At 40.1% G+C, this 16,965-nt stretch overlaps 1 protein-coding gene across 1 annotated transcript in view; it reads left to right on the forward strand.

Annotated features, from left to right (window-relative positions):
- Window positions 1–16,965, forward strand: part of atad2b (ATPase family AAA domain containing 2B) — a 75,486-nt gene that overhangs the window by 46,848 nt on the left and 11,673 nt on the right. The window contains exons 25-26 of the mRNA XM_067572726.1: window positions 5,292–6,035; window positions 7,132–7,262. Of these exons, the coding sequence (XP_067428827.1) occupies window positions 5,292–6,035; window positions 7,132–7,262 (875 nt within the window). The remainder of the gene's footprint in view (window positions 1–5,291; window positions 6,036–7,131; window positions 7,263–16,965) is intronic.

Consider the following 16,965-nt stretch of genomic DNA (forward strand, 5'->3'; position numbering starts at 1 on the left):
CTGTGCCACTGCAAAATGTCAATACATGCCCGTGAATTTATCTGTATTTTAGACCGGACCTCAAATTATTTGTGAAACATAGGATCTAATTAAAAAAACACCAGCAGGGGTTTGTGATATCACTCGCATAACAAACATGAATTAAGTTTGTTGATTTAAGAAAAGTGGTCAGTATGTAAAACTCCTAAATGACTCACACATATAATGACGGAAGACCTAAAGGATTCAAGTAGGCATATAAAATAGCAGCCTCCTAGGTTGTTATTTAGAGCAGCTCATTAACCAGTAATATCTACATCCTATACTTTTCCTTCAAAAGAAAATCGAGCAGTGATCTGTTTTATAACTAGTGTTGTCCTGAGTACATTGTCTGAACTGCCAAAGTGGATTTTATGGTTCAAACTACTGAATGTACAGATAGCAACTGATTGCCATGTGTATGGTGTGTTTGTCATGGTTCTATTGTGAACTTATTGTATGCAACTGGTGTCTATATCCAGAGAAGTGCTCCACAGTTAAAGGCATGTACTTACTGTATGTTTAATAATGATGCAGTTTAAGTTATTGTTCCTCACATAATTAAAAGTAATAAATCCCTATCTGGAAAATCTGTCAGGATCATAATTTTAGACATACTTGTAACCATGCAGTGAAAGTTAAAGCTTTATTATTTAGCCTACTTTTTACAATGTATTTCATCTTATGCCCTAAAGTTCACAGTGCACTACTGCAGAATTGTTGCCTCAGCCAAATGCAAATTTTAAAATGTGGGCAGCCACTGAGATTTACAATGAAAAATTGGCCAGTGTGCTAGCAAATGGATATGGAAGAGCAAGTTTGGTTAAGTGTAGTGTGTATCTGCGTGGTTCGGTGGGGAGATGGGGAAGTCTGACGGCTTATGAGACAGAATTCATGGTAGATCATATTTTTATTTACCGAAAGGGGTACGTAAAACTTTAAGGTTGTTCAGTCCAATATGTTATTTCCTTTCAGCTAAAATGTAGGAAAATAACTGAAGTAGAATTTAAACTATAGCAGAATAGATTTATTACATAGATTTGTTTAACTAGCTTTGAAGGTGTGCAGTAAGAATGAGTTAATACTGAGTCCACACCTATCACACATCTGAAATAGATACACTTGTTTTTATGGGCTCGTGCATCTTGGGAGCATATAAAATTAATAAATAGCTTGCACATTATTGCATAATGCTATGGGAATGGGGTGCTTTAAAGTTTCCTCAGATGGCTCTGCTATAAACTGTATATAGAAATGTATCTGGATTATACTGACGAGGGTACCGATTCAACTGTTCTGTAGAGGGAGTGAATCTGTTTGGCTTTGTAACATTTGACAGTTATACAGCAGCACTGAAGTGGAAGCAAACCACACTAGATTTTTTTAAAAATGTGTATAGAATGATGGATTTACCCAGATTAGCATAAACATACAGTATAGTGATGCTGTTGTAAACATGTTTACGCTTCTCAATCATCTTCTGTCATTATGGACAAGAATGGCACCTAAATGTTTTAAATTATAGGTGTAACTGTTAAAACAGTATAAAAGCTGTCAGTTTTAGTTTAGGTTTTAGTCTACAGATTGTACAGAACATTTCCTCCCTTTGTCCTGTCTTCAACACTGGGTCTGTTGGTGATTCGATTACTCAATACTAGGAATTATTAAATAAAGAACTCAGTGAATCAGAGATACTGATTCGTAATTCCACCCGAAGGCATTTTCCAGAGTATGCCGCTGAATTGTCCATCAGTGTCACTGGACTGATTTATTTATTTAATACTTGCTGGTATAGCAGTTTGGAAACTCATCTCCTGGGGCTTTTTGCTCTCAGAGGCTTTATTTGTCCGTCCGTGTGCACGCCTGCAAGTGCACGTACACACGCACGCGCACACGCTGTTCTGACAAGTACGTGTAATGGCAGCTTGAAATATTTCTGCCACTACATGAATCTTGTATGGGTGAGGCACTTTTAATTATTACAAAGTGCTCTGCTTCTAGCCTTGCTTTTTTCTTTACTACTTCCCTTCTCCCCTCCCCTATCAGCATATTTCCCCTCTGTGGTTGGCTGTTCATGCTCTAACAGTTTTCATGCATTATTTAAGAGCTGACTATGACGAGTCATTTGCTGCCATTCTGTCTCACCTTTTCCTCCCTCAGGAGCTCGCTTCATAGCTCCGATGGTGATAGCAAGACCTCTCTCACTGAGTTCAGCATTGTTTGTTTTGGTTTGTGTGTGTAAAAAAAAAAAAAAAAAAAGACTGTGGAAAGTATGTATCCAGGAAGGGTTAAAAGGAAAATGAGGGTTCAGTTGAACGTTAACCCCTGTACTTTATTTTCTTTTCAGAATAACTTAAGTTTGACTTTACTCGGCTGTGTTTGATAAAAGGCATAATATACAAAAATGAATGCAAAACTTGAAGCGATATTTTTTTGTACTGGAATTCAAAAGAGCTAAGTTATGACTAATCCCTCGATATCATAAGGTGACAGTTCTAAATGAAATATTAAATTCTGAAGAGCGAATACTAACTAGTGTTCAAAGCACTATTGATGGGATAATGCCATTCAAAAATATCCAAGATGTCCAGTATGTTTTCTCTCTTTTGTCCTTGCTTTCTCCGCCCCCCCCACCCACCCTCTCCATTTTTGGTCCCCCCCTTACAACAGAGCACAGAGCAACTATCCCATGTGCTAGTCATGCCTGAGGAAGAATGAGGCTCTCTGCCTGCTCCATAAAATACCCTATGGCAGTCCCCTCCCTCCAGATCAGATTAGAGGGAACCGAAAACCAAAGCTGCATCCCACCTTAAAACTCACTCTGCCAGTATCCCCTGTACCCACTTGAGAGAGGCTCTATGACAATCTGTGGGGCATGATGGCCAGTGGACATGCTGCTGATCACTGCAGCATGCCTTGGCAGCAAGATGTGTCTCATTGTCTGTTATAACCTCCAGCTCTCCTCAGTAGGAAAGACAGTCCAGTCTCTTTAATCTTTAAGTGTCTTAAAGACCAATCTGTGGGGATATTTGTGGAATATTCATGTGCTGTCATTGTCTTGTGCATGCAGAATGCGAGTAGCTCTGGGCTTGAGAGGTATCCATCAGTCCCCTAGCATGATAACATACTTAGCCTGAGAATAGCCAGGCTAGAGATAGATAAAGATAGATACTTTTTTGAGCAGAGCAGATGTAACATGAGAGATTAATTCTTACTGACAAGAGAAAGACAGTAAGAGGCAGAAGAAGCAATAGAGGAAGTCTGGGGAAAATTACAATCCTGTGTATAAAAATGGTACATATTCTTTGTTGTCCTCTAGTTTTTGGAAGGTGCTTTCAATATACACTCTTTATTAAAACATTTTAAATCTCCTTGAAATAAGGTACAACAAGATATATATACCCAGCCATAGGTACTGCATACAAAATGTAAATTTGCTGTTTGTAACAATAATTGCACAGTATTTGCTGCTCCAGGTTTTGTGGTGTGCTGTGCTGGTGTCATCAAGAGAAAATGGTTACTAAAGAGGAGGGTCCTGAGCCCATCAGCAAGCAGGGGTTGTCTAATTATCCCCTTTTTGTTATGTGTTTTTCTGGTAGGCAAAATATAACTTTCAGTTAGTGTGTTTTTCCTCCTGCTCCTTCTCAAATGTGAACAAGTACTCAGCATAAGGTTTCATTTCCACCTTCTTCTGATGTTTGTAGAGTGTGCATAATCACATCTTCAGAGTGGAAAGACGAGCCCTGGCTGAAAGCAATGGGGAGAGGAAATTTGACAGGCAACATGCAGGCATATCATGATTTCTTGTCAGTTTGCGTAGTCATATTGTGGGGAATATGGTGCAGACACAGATGAGACAATGGAGCCATTCTGTAGTATTAAGGCAAAAGATTTATTTATAAGCAATATATATTGTACATTATGATATCTTTTGAAAAGCATGATGCAGTCCGGACCATTTAGTCCTTTGAGAATCAGGATGGCATATGTTATTGATTCTGCAAGAGATTCCACTTCGGCAGATTTACATCATTCAAATGGCCCTTGACAGAATTATAATTGCTAGGACTTTATGGATTTTAATGAGCCCACTGTGATCTAGTGGGCCTATCCACACACTTGAGCCTATCTACAGACATACATGCAAATGTGGCATCTCTTAAGTTATCTCTTCAAATAGTCAAAAGCTGTCTGATGTGATTCAACAGATGATGTACGCTATGAATGCTGTTTGAGGCCAGGCCCAAAGGTTTCCTTGGGGTTAGGGGGTGCTCACTGACGAGTCATGCTAATGCCGCTCATTGACAGATTCAAACACTTTCCTCCCTAGCAAACTGACTCGTGGTGCTCCATACGTGTTTTCTCTTTCACAGTCTTTCTACGTCTGCCCTTCTCTCTGACTTTGGTGCTTTGACCTGTATCTCAGTGTCTGCTCGGGAAAAGCAGTAAATGAAGGCAACCACATTAAAGTTTCACTGCATTTAGCATTCTTGCTTGCTTGCTGTGACATTTTTACAGCACTCTCAGAGGCTTCCGTTTTCCCCTACCTCCTAAAGCTCCAAGCACCATCTGTTGTCATTAGTGTCTTAACATTCATGATATAGCAGGGCTGTTGTCTCTGTCTGCCTCTCTTCCTTGCAATCTTTTTTGTCCACTGCATGTTACTCTTCGGGGAAGGCCAAATGTCCAGATTTGAATGGAAACAACATTTCGTCCGGTGCTTGCAAGCTACACTAGGACGCTAAGCGAGGATGGAGATATGGCCCTTCCGCTTTCAGTATTTTTTGATATAGGGAAGGAGTGAGAAAATGTATTTTATCTGCAAATTTAAATTTAAAATCTTGGGTTGCTTTCAGTTGTCTTAAATCAGAAATGCTAACTTTTTTTTTCTTTTTGTATTGCCCATTCTCATCCTCACACATGCCATTCTTCCTAGCCTCTGAGCCCTAGAGCCTAGCAGCCTTTTAAATATGTACACTTCAAATCATTTACTCAAAAAGAGGGACTTTGCCATGAAATAGAGCTTATGTTTTTTCCAGAGTGTTGCTAAAGGGTTGTTAGTATAGCTTTCTTATAAAAGTGCGAGGTATAGTTGAGGGCTGTGTGTTGACATCGAAAGGTGTAGAATGATTTTAAGTGTTGTTAAATTGGAATCAGCTGCGTGGACAGCTGGTCATTTTTATAATTTCTCTGAGTTATTGTATTAAAGAGTTGCTTGTCTGAATTAATAAGGTTTTCTCCCTATCTTTTGCTGTCTCCCCTCTCTATCACAGACCATATAAAGCGGAAGATTCGTAGGCGGCCATCATGGGGGCGGGGCATAATCCGTAAGAAGAAGATCTATAAGAAAGGAACTGAAGAGGAGGAGGATGAGCCTGAGGCAGAGGTGGAAGCGGAAGCCGCAGGGCCCAGTGACTCGTGTTTGACACAGGATGAGGAATCATCTTGTGATACCACAGGTCCCCAGCCCAATGGCCATCATCCCCATGTCCCCTCCACAGAGGAAGAGAGCTCCAATGAGCCCCCTGTTGTGGTTCCTGCTGAACCTCCAGATGCCAATGAAGCACGAGAAGAGCCAACACCTAAAGAAGAGGAGCCCACAGCCAAAGAGGCAGAGTCTGAGAACACAGAGAAACACACCGAGCTGCTTTGCCATGGTGGCGGTTCTCCACCCAAGACAGACGGGGATAGCCAAGCCAAGGAGGCTGACTTCCAGCCTCTGATTGAAACGTCCGAGTCTTCAGATGCTGAGGCCCAGCCTAAACACACAAAGGGGCTCCTGGTGTCACAAGTGGACTGTGTGAATGGGAATGAGTCAATGGACAGCCTGGACGCGCAGAGCCCCAAGAGAAGCAGTGAGGCTGAGAAAGGGACTTCCGAGAGCATGCCTGAGGGATCTGCTATGCCAGAACAGGAAGAGCACAAAGACAAAAATGAGAGCAAACCAACTCAGGAGCACCCTCCCCAGGATGGGACGACAGTAATCGAAAGCGTTGAAGAAGATCAAGATAAAGAAGGTATAGAGTTAGACTAAGATTTGAACTTTTTTAGCACTATTTGTAAATTTATTTTTCTACCTTTTGTGCTATGGTTTTTGTATGTTTTAATACCTTCAGCATTAATGTTTCGGCACTAAAAGTAAAGTGAGGATGCTAACAATGCTATAATTTTTTTTTATTTATTAATTAACTTCATGCAAAGTGCAGTAAAGAGAAAAAAACAAAATCAGATCAATATTTGGCGTGACCACGCTTTAACTTTAAAACAGCACCAGTTCTCCTCAGTACACATGTACACAGTTTTTTAAGGTACTTGGCAGGTGTGTTGTTTCGAGCATCTTGGGGAACTTGCGACAGTTCTTCTGTGGATTTGGGCTCTCAGTTGCGTCTGTCACTTCGTGTAATCCCAGACTGACATGATGTTGAGATCAGGGCTCTGTGGGAGCCATACCATCTGTTGCAGGACTCCTTGTTCTTCTATTGCTCAAGATGGTTCTTTGCGACTCTGGCTGTATGTTTGGGGTCATTGTCCTGCTGCAATATAAATTTGGGATGATCAGACCTCTCCTTGATGGTATTGCATTATGGATAAAAATGTAAACATCAAAAGGGCTGAGGTAATATATGACTGAGGTAATGGTGCTGCTAGAATATGGAGTAGCTGTCAGAGGATGTCATGATCAAACAACAAAACACAAACAAACTCTGGCTCCTTAAACAACCAACAACAACTCAGCTACTCCTCCCCTATTCTCATTACAAGCCTTTTGTTTCCATCAAAGCATTTCTTGAACACTGTTATAAATGGACAGGAAAGGGGCCAGCTGTGAAATATTGTGCACTCAGTAGCTGCTAGTAGCTTCAAATAGATTTTCTCATATAGTGTCGTATTGCATTAATCTTGTAGCCATGGCAGTTGGAATTTATTTCCTTTCAAACTATCCAGTTTGTGCTCTTGAGTGGTTCATGAGAAGGAAATAATCCAATAAAATCAAATTAAGGTGACCCAAAATACTAGGTTGTTTTTGATTTCTGTAACCCTGTTTTCATTCTTTATATCGATGTTACCCTTCCTTCCTTCCTCCCATCAATCATTCATTTTATCTCCTAATAGGGGATTCCAAAGTGAGGAAGTGCAAGAGCAGCCTGTCAGAGCAGTTGAAGGGATCTGCTGAAAGGACAGAAGAGGAGCCACATCCAGTCCCTCCTCATCCTCCAGTAGTGGTTGACCACGAGCGACTTTCGGTGAGAAATTTTTATACATGAGGTATTTTGCTCATTAGTGGTGTACCGCTACATGAAATTCTGATTGGCACTGTGGTTTTGGGGTGATAGTTTGGCAACTTTTCAGTACAGTATGGGAACCAAAGAAACATTTTCAATTTAATTTGCCAAGGTGATTAACAGCAGACGTTTAGTTTTAGTTACTTGGTTATTTTTTTGATTAGATTCAATACCAACTACTTACCTCAAATATTTATACATGAATTTATAATGTACTGTATACAGTATGCTCAATTAGTACTATATAAGCATTTATTATCCAAACTGTATAGTGTGCCCTCAGTGTTATCTAAAAATAATGTCATAAATAATATCCTTGCATTGCAAGAGGAGATGTAAGTGCCTACTGACTGGAGACTTGGGCAGGAGAGCTGACAGAGACCATCAGGGATACATACAGTATGTCTGTTTCGTAGACGGTATAGGTGGTATTTGAGGCAATTCCAGTGTGTAGACAATTTCTAGTGTTAACCTACTAGCATGGATTAAGAGTAATCTGCCCATATAGGTACAGCTATCTAAGTCATTTCTGTAAAATCATTTTAGTATGGGAGGATTGCAGTACTGTGAAATAGAAATTTCTGCTCAAAGTGCATTCCTTAAATCTGAAAATTGTGACTTTTATTCTTTGAGCACAGTTTGATAGACTGTAATTTCTATACACATTCTTTCTCAAATAGTGTTTGTTTTCAACGTGATTGTCCAACTGTGTGCTGTTTAACAGTTGTAGCGTTGTTGTGTTATTGCAGTATTTGTTTACATGGTCAGCATTTTTAATTAAAAATGCACAAAGAAATCTACTTCAGCGCTTGAAGAAACCGTCCTCTAGTCACCACATTCACTGTTGCTTAAACGATTTGTTAAGGGAAAAACCCCCATAGCAACTCTAGTGCTAAAACATTATCTAACCCACCAAGACTTTAGCTTTTTAAATCCCTAGTCTGTGCCCCATCACCAGCTTGGTCGATTCTACACGCTCATCATTATTATTCATACCATGAAGGATGTAACAGCTGGGGTGATTTAGCATTGTGCACTGACTGTGGTTTGGAGATTTAACAGGTAGTGTGATCTGTAGCAACGCAGTGATGTGGTAACGGGAAGAGAAACATTCTTAAAGGGGAAAACATTTGATGTATTCAGTTGTTTCAGCTCGTAGGAATTAGTGTTGATTTACTCTTAACTTAGCACTTAAAGAATATTGCAGCACGTTCCAAAAATGATTAAGAAAATGAATTAAGCAAAATGCATTATAGCTACAGAAAGTCTTTGAGACAGAAAACTCAAGTTATAATGTAGCCAAATATTAGTAGATTGACTTTTGAGCTATTTCATTTATAGTGCTCTTAACAAAGGATAGATATGGAGAGAAAAAATAGAGCCCCAAAAATCCCACCAGTAGATTAGAAAAAAACTTAAATATAGGTTTATTTTTTTTGCAACAGAACCAGCTGTGGTGAGCTGTCACATTTTGCAACTGACTAATTAGACTGTGATTATGAAAAAGAGGAGCTATAATCTAAAAATGTTACCAATATGCTTTTTGTTTTTGTCTTATTTAAGTTCATACGGGGTGCTTGTATAAATTTTGTTCACAGTGAGGATGAAGGGCTTTTTTGAGAGTTTTCTCCTCCCCTCTGTAAAAGAAGCAGCTGTTCATTTCTATACTCTATATTTGTCGCTTTTGAATCACATACATTAATATGCAAAAGCAGCAGATTGAATGTGTCACTGAATGTCCCTCGGTCAGAATGTGTTAGAAATGGCGCTGATGATCATACTCTGCTTAGGCCTGCTCCCTTTGAAGGCTAACCATTCGTGTTATCTTTAGTGAGCCAGCACAAGTAGCTAGACCTGTTCTCTCATTTTCTCGCTGGCGTACCCCGCCACAAGCGCTGTATGGTGCTCATCTCAGAAGCCTTCTGCACTTGGCATTAATCCATCCCTTTGTCCTCCATCCTTTCTCTTGCTTCTAAATTTAGAAAAACGGAGCTAGTATTTGTATCATTAGAAGTCTGCCATTATTTGAAGAGCAACTAGCAGATATGTTGGATGTTTTTTTGTGCAATGGGATTTAAGGTATGGAGGATGGGCAAAGTCATTCATGGGTGACCAGCTTTAAGCCTCCTCCAGATCCATAGGTCTGTTCTGGAGCTGATGTTGTCACACTGCCCTTCTCAGATGGATAACTCTTAACTTCTGACGCTTATCCCTCGTTTCCATTCCCCCCATGGTTATGCCACTGTCTCCCTTTCCTTTTCATCTTTCAACATTTTGTATCCATACTATCTGAGCGGGAAGGGGAGCCAATTACAGCGGCAGACCAATTTCACATCTCTCAATCAACAGGTGTTGTTCCTGCAACGGTATAAGGAAACAAGGTTATGACTCAAACATGAGCTTCTCTCTGCCCCGCTGGATCTGACAACTTGTCCCAGGATGTGTGTTCAAGTAACAGAGAACATGTGAAGCAGCTCTGTGGTACTTTGCACAGTCACGCTAGGGTCCCACCTAATACCCCAAGTGTAAATTGGAGCCTCGGCTCAGTGGGCTCCCTTGACAGCACTTCTGAGTGATCGGGTGGTGGCGGGGGGGGTGGGTGAAGGCTTGGTTTTAGGGCGCTCTGTGTAGTGTAATTGGTGTAAAAGAAGTGCTCTTCTGACATGCGCTTACTTCCTTCTTTCCTTCTTGCTCCGAAATGACATCCAGCTATCAAGCCATTATCTAGTGGCTTTTACCCATGTCCCGTAGGGATGATGGGGATGGCGGGGTAGGCATCGTGTCTTGCCGATCCTGACTCCATCTTTCAAATTGATTGACAGGCTTTTTAGTTGGCTTGATCTTGGTGCTTCAACTGGCTGCCCCTATGAACAGCCACACACAGCACTAATCTGGAGGTTTATTTGTTGGTAGGGGGAAGAAGGGAGATATCGTAAAGAAACAGATCGTGAAAAGAGGGGACTGTGAATAATTGCTTTTTCATCCCCGGCTTACGGAACAAATTGAATTTCCGGTGCGCAGGATGAGAGTCACCATTTAAGCAGATATTTACTGGCAGTGCTGGAACTGGCATGTTGCCTGATGTGTGTTAGGACCCACAATGAGTGGTGTACTGTTTCTTCTCTCTTCCCTTAGTCATATTCATGGATTGTAGAGGGCTGAGCTCATTATTTCTGACTTTTAACTTGATGGAAGGGACTCTGAAATCTCCCTGGAATTAAATACCATCAGAGTGTAATGAGTTTGTTCACAGTCCCTACACTCAAAGCCTGTAGGACAGAGATGGTATTATTTCAGTGTTCACACACCCCTCTCAGAGCCATGGCAGTTATTTGCTCTGATTCACTTAGTAAAATCAAGTTCTGTTATTGTCAGTTTCTCTGAAATGATGCTTGATGCTGTCTGGATCAAAATGAATTCCTCAGCATGAATAAATGGGTCCTGAGGCTTGTTTCTCTCTCTACTCAAAAGTGTCTCTCATTCTCAGCTGTTTTCTTTCATCAATAATCAGACACTTATCCACAGATGGACTGGAAGAAGTGGTGCTGACGATTGCAGATGAGAATTCAGTAACAAGAAATCCAATCTGGCCCGGCAATTTTTCCTCCATTTTACCAAGAACACAGATTATCGTCTGCTATGCTGTTTTCTTTAGCAGCTGCCTAGAAAGAGCTAGTGTTTCTAGCTGCTGGCACAGTATGGAGTCTTCTGGCTTGATGCTTAGCTATTACAGCATGTCAGGATTTCCTGTTTTAGAGAAGCCTGTCAACAGAAATGGCCCCATTTCAGTTTGTCATCTTCCTTCATTTTTAGTACTAATAACAGCGGGGGCCCCTCTGGTGAAGTAGCCATGCCACATGTCTGTTCAAAAGAGAACAGCTTAATGGTAGTGCTGGACCAGCTTTTGATCGTCAATAAAAATAGATAGTGTTTGAAGTGCTTCTTTTATTTTCATTCATTCCCACTGATGGCCTTGACAGTATAGCTATTTGCATGTAATTGCACTCACACAGTTGTGCCTCTTGGACATGCATGTAAGGGCCAGTAGTGTCAATAGCTCCCACCACATAAACATACCAGTTTTTCCTATTTCCATCATATTCTGTGGTAGTTTGCCCTTGTTCCAAGCCTTCAGGGTGATTTATTATGCCCTTTTGCAGCGCTCGCACTTCATGCGTCCCACTCAACCCTCGGCTTATTTACACTAAAGATTTATATTGTGTGGGATTGTGTACTCATGATTAGTTATACAGCACATGAAATCAGGGTCAGAAAAGGATATTTTAATGTTTGGCTTCTGTTTTGTTTACTTTGTCAAGTACAATAGTAGCCAACAGTATTGGTCTACCACTGGAAGCAAAAACATTGCCTAAGTTAAACCATAGCTGCTCAATGCCTAATCATTTCCATGACCTTGACGAATCTGAAACTTTTTCTGTGTTTAATTTTTATGTTTTTTGTTGCATTTGTTTTGAAAACATCAACTCTGCATCAGGTAGTTTTGCAGGGATGTGCGGAGGCATGTTTGGGATCATATGTGTAAAGTCAGTGCTAGGTTTTCCCTTCTTTTATTACTTGGTAATATTGGATCCAAGCTGTCTTGAATCTATAAAATATAATTTTTCTCCCCCTGTAGCCTACAGTACTTAAAAAACATACCTTTTTTGACCCCTTTTTTGACTAGAACGTTTTCTCCCCAAAACCTGTCAAATGAAAACAGAAGAGTAAAGGTTCCCTTATCATTTTTACATCTTTCATTATTCTTACCATGACCCCATACTCAATTAACCCTGATAGATAGTCATTCTCTGAAGGTATTTCTTTCTTGATTGACCAACACCTCCACATTGCCCCATTGAACGGCAGAAATTGTAACCATAGCCCTAATTTTAACCAGGAAAAAAATGTCTTAATGAGCATGGTGGGGAATGGGTGACAAAGTAGTCCCCAATCGGAAAGTATGTCACAGTCTGACAGTGATGCATGATAATTTTACTGTAATATTTAGAGTTTATTTGGCCCAAATTATAATAACATATAAAAAATCATCTTGCTGACACAGTAACATAATGTCATGGTAGCAGAGCAGGTTTTCATGTCAAATAATTACATCAGGATCCTGACACTGATGGGTAACACCAGGATGGTTCAGAGAGATTAAGTTAATGTTAAATGTTTTGCTAAGACGTTAATGCTAATGGAGAAAGACACTGTTTTATGGGCACCCATGGTAGAAAGTGCATTCAGAAGTGTGACAGTGAGATTTTTTTTTTTTTAAATTTGTGCCCGGCCCAGGAGACTAGCCCTAACTCACTAAGCTCTCCATTGATAAAACGTTACTCCTTTATTGATCATTTTCCTGGGGTGAATGTGTAACAGTTTTTTAAAATTAATTATTTAACTTAAGCTTATTTTTTTCCCATTATCTGAATGTCTGAGTCACTGATTTAAACCAGTGGCATCTAGATTCAGTGTGATATGGATATTGAAATGCATGAAGGCTTTAATTTACATACATTTGATTTACAAAAAAATATTAGACCACATATTAAAATCATAAGCAATATCATTCTTAAACAATATCTGTGGATTCATTTTATTATTTTTAATGTGCTGAGACCACAGTAATATGATATGTCATGATAGTCCCTGACCCTTAAAACACTATATATATATTGCATTACCTATATGACTGAGTCCCCTGTAAGCCACATGATTTGTTACTGCATATTTTTTATATCCGCAAATCACCGTCCGCTTGTGCCACATCCACCCTCGAGCTGCTGATGGCATTCATGGTAACAAGCAAACCAGAATCATTTATAATTTATTCTTCTGCTAGTGTTGGAGACCAAAAAAAAAATTTCAAAGTTAAAACAGGAGGAAGGGGGTGAATTGTTCTCTTAGAAGCAGATATTGGAGGCTTAATAGTGTCCCTGGTGACAGTGACTATTGGGCTTCAGATCCTTGTTTTTTTCACTCTGCTTCTGCCTAGTAACCCTTTTCTCTCACTCAATACTGAGGAAGGCCTTTCATACACAATCAAATACACATGCAGCCAGTGAGGCATCCTTCAGTGATCAAAGAGGAAGACCCTCCACTACAGCACAGTAAACTCCTTTATACATGTGTGATTGTTTACAGATAGCTTAGTTTTTAATGTTTGCATTCCACACCCACATTTTTGCACATTTCATTACTGCACAGCATAAATGATACTTTCTTACAGTATTTAGTATTTACTTATTTGTCTCCATGACATTTCACAAATGCTTAAAGAGCAGCTTAACACCAGTGAAGAATCTTGTTTTTGCTGACCACTACTGGTTGAGATTCCCACCTTGCTGCAGTGATATAGAAGTTAATTCGGGGAGTGCTTAGTATACCTTCACATCACTGTCGGTTGTGGTTACAGGTGCAACACTGTACTTGAAACTTTCAACCACAAGAGACTTGTGAAACAGGCCATTTCCACTTCATATTACTCTAAATTACTCTTTGAACATGACCTCTAAGAGGGAAACTAGCACAGCTTGCAAACAGTGTTAAATGTCACAGATGATATTTATACATTTATTGATGCGTGCTCCATAACACAAGGAATCCATGTCAACTGATGTAGCTGTTTCTTTACCTTATCATGATGAGGCCAAGAGCCCAAATTCAAGAATCTGGTATCAGAAGGGCAACATGATGAGGTTGAAAAATTTAGCTGTCTAGACCCGGTGTTGGTTTTGTCGTCTCCAAGTGATCTTAACCTGGCAAGATGAATATGGGTAAAATCAGAATACCTGCGCATCAGGGTTGCTGTTGTGCACATTTCAGCTGGTTCATAGTTCAGAGGTTAAATACCGGAGCTGCAACACTATGTGATGAAGTGTCTTGATGCACAGTTCCTAGCCTGAATCCAGTCTCATGAATCACTTCTGGCTTGTTCCTCTTATATTTTCTCATTATATACGACTATTTACTGTGTGTTATTTTGCATTCACTAAACTATCTTTGCACTCTAATGATGTTTGTGAAGTTATTTTTAAACAAATACTTTAAAAAAATGTGGTAAATGCTATTTAAATAGTGTAATTGTTCGGTCAGAATTCTGCACATATGATCAGAGGAAAACATAAAGCCAGTATTAATTATTCACTGTGTTACAATAAATCCTGGAGGTTATCTCCTTTTTATGATCAAATCCCCTCTTACAAGTAGTCTTGGCGCTAATCCAACCCCATACTCCATTATTCTCCTTTTTTACCTAAAGCATCGGTCATCCCAGGCTCTCTCAGCTCCTTCTGTGGTCTAAAGAAGCATGTGGATAGATAGAGATGTGAGTAAAGAAAGGAATGTGAGTAAAGACGGGGAGGGGGAAGATGGAGCAGGGAGTTTAGAGGGGGTGAGGTTAAATGGTCCATGTCAGTAGCAGTCTTTAACGCATGGGATTACTGCCCTTTTGTGTGCAGTGAGCTTACTCAATCACAGAGCCTGTGTAAGACACACTCACACCATTTACCCCACACTGTCACAGACATCCTGATCAAGCTGACAAAGGTTGGGTAGTACAACGCTGCAATCAGCTGGCTAACTGTAAGAGGAGAATAAATTGAGGGGATGAAGAGAGAGGGAACAGGGAAGGAAAAGACGTGAACTAGAAGCGAATGAAAAGATAAATAAATTAATAATAATAATCACTTAATTTATTCAGCACATTTCAGAAGTGAAGTGCTTTACAATAAAAACATAAGTAAATAAGATCTAAAACTTAAGATACAAACAAGATAAAGTAATTTAGATAGTTACAACAAATACCATCAGTTAAGAAAAAGCCATAAGATAAAAGTGAGTCTTAAGAAGAGATTTAAAAGAGGATACTGAGTTTGCCTCCCTGAGATCTCCAGGCAGAGAGTTTCACAGCTGAAGGGCTCGAACAACAAAGCCCTGGTTACCTGTAGTGACTAGTCAAGATTTTTGCTAACCATTAGTAGGGCCCTGCTGGAGGATCTCAAGCAGCAATCAGACTCATGGGGAGTTTACAGATATAGGCAGGAGAGACTGACCATTCAAGGCTTTAAAAACAAGCAGTAAAATCTTAAAATCAATTCTGAAACTCACAGATAACCAGTGAGGTGCAGTAAGGATTGGTGTAATGTGGTTGCCTCGCTTAGTACATGTTAAAAGCCTGGCAGCAGCATTTTGTACCAACTGCGGTGTTAGGATGTTTCACCTGCTGATGCCAGAACAAAGTGCTTTGCAACAGTCAAGTCTCGAGGAGATAAAAGCTTGGATGACCTTTTCTAAACTTGTAGAAGAAAGGAATGACCTGATCTTGGTTAGCTGTGGTCACCTGAGTGTCAAAAGACATTTCTGAGTCAAAAATGATACCTAGGTTGTGGGCCTCATTTTGAACATTATTAGATAAGACACCCAGATTAGAGGAGGGATTGTTAACACTGCTAGTGCTGGGGCCAGATGGGGTGATTATAATTATTTCTGTCATGCAACTGCAGGAAACTTTTGGACATCCAATTTTTAATTTCAGCAAGGCAGGACATAATACAAGAAATATCGGTGGTACCAATCTTTAAAGGGACATAAAATTGTGTGTCATCCGCATAGAAACGGAGATCGATGTCATGTTTACGTATGATTTGCCCCTGGGGTAGCATGTATATAGTGAATAAGATGGGGCCCAAAATAGATCCCTGGGGGACCCCACAAAAGAGAGGAACACAAGAGGAGGAGGCATCTCCAAGTATTACAGAGAAGGACCTGCTCGACAAATAGGAGATGAACCAATCCAGAGCCACATCACTGATGCCAACATAGTTCTTCAGATAGCTGATTAAAACATGTTGGTCCGCTGTGTCAAAGGCTGAGCTGAGGTCAAGTAGAATTGATCAGAGCAGTCTCAGTGCTGTGTAGGGAGCAGAAACCAGTTGAAATTTTTCAAAAATTTGATTGCTGTTCAGAAAAGACATCAGTTGAGTGGAGACAGTTTTTCCTAAAATCTTCGCTAAAAATGGCAGCTTGGAGATCAGTCTAAAATTACTTCAAGCAGAGGGATCTAGAGAGGGCATCTTTAAAGGGGGGGTAAACAGTGGCATGTTAAAAATAGGAGCAGAGTATCAGTAGACAGAGAGCAGTTAAAAATGACTAAAATATCTGGACCAACCGTCTGAAATACAGCTTTTAAAAAAAAAACAAGTGGGAATGCAGTCTGAAGTGGATTATTTCGAAAGTGCAACAGTGCGTTCCAGGAAATTGGAAGCAAAGGGGAGGAAAGTGTTGTCTGGAAAAAATGGGGTTGAAGAAGAGGTGAGGAGAGCTTCTATAAAACATTTAAATAGGCAGGAGGTGAGAAGATGCTCTATAAAGGAGAGAAGGTGCACTGTAAAGTAGTGAAATGCACTTAAAGCACAAGATGGAAAACATAATGAAAAATGGAAGGAAATGCAGTGCCAGTCGCATGAAAGGAAGGGTTGGAGCAGGGTCCTGCAGAGAATCTCACATTATTACCTACATATAAGATGGGTTATAATGATGCCAATTAAAGCTTTTATACGTGTCTTGTTAAAATTGGCATCTCATTATGGTGTGCTCTATTTGGTCCTCCTATATTACTTAAGTCTGGGCTAAAACCCACGAAACTTGAGAGCTCCCTTGACGG

This window comes from Thunnus thynnus, chromosome 18 (genome assembly GCF_963924715.1).
Source record: "Thunnus thynnus chromosome 18, fThuThy2.1, whole genome shotgun sequence".
NCBI classification, from domain to species: Eukaryota; Metazoa; Chordata; class Actinopteri; order Scombriformes; family Scombridae; genus Thunnus; species Thunnus thynnus.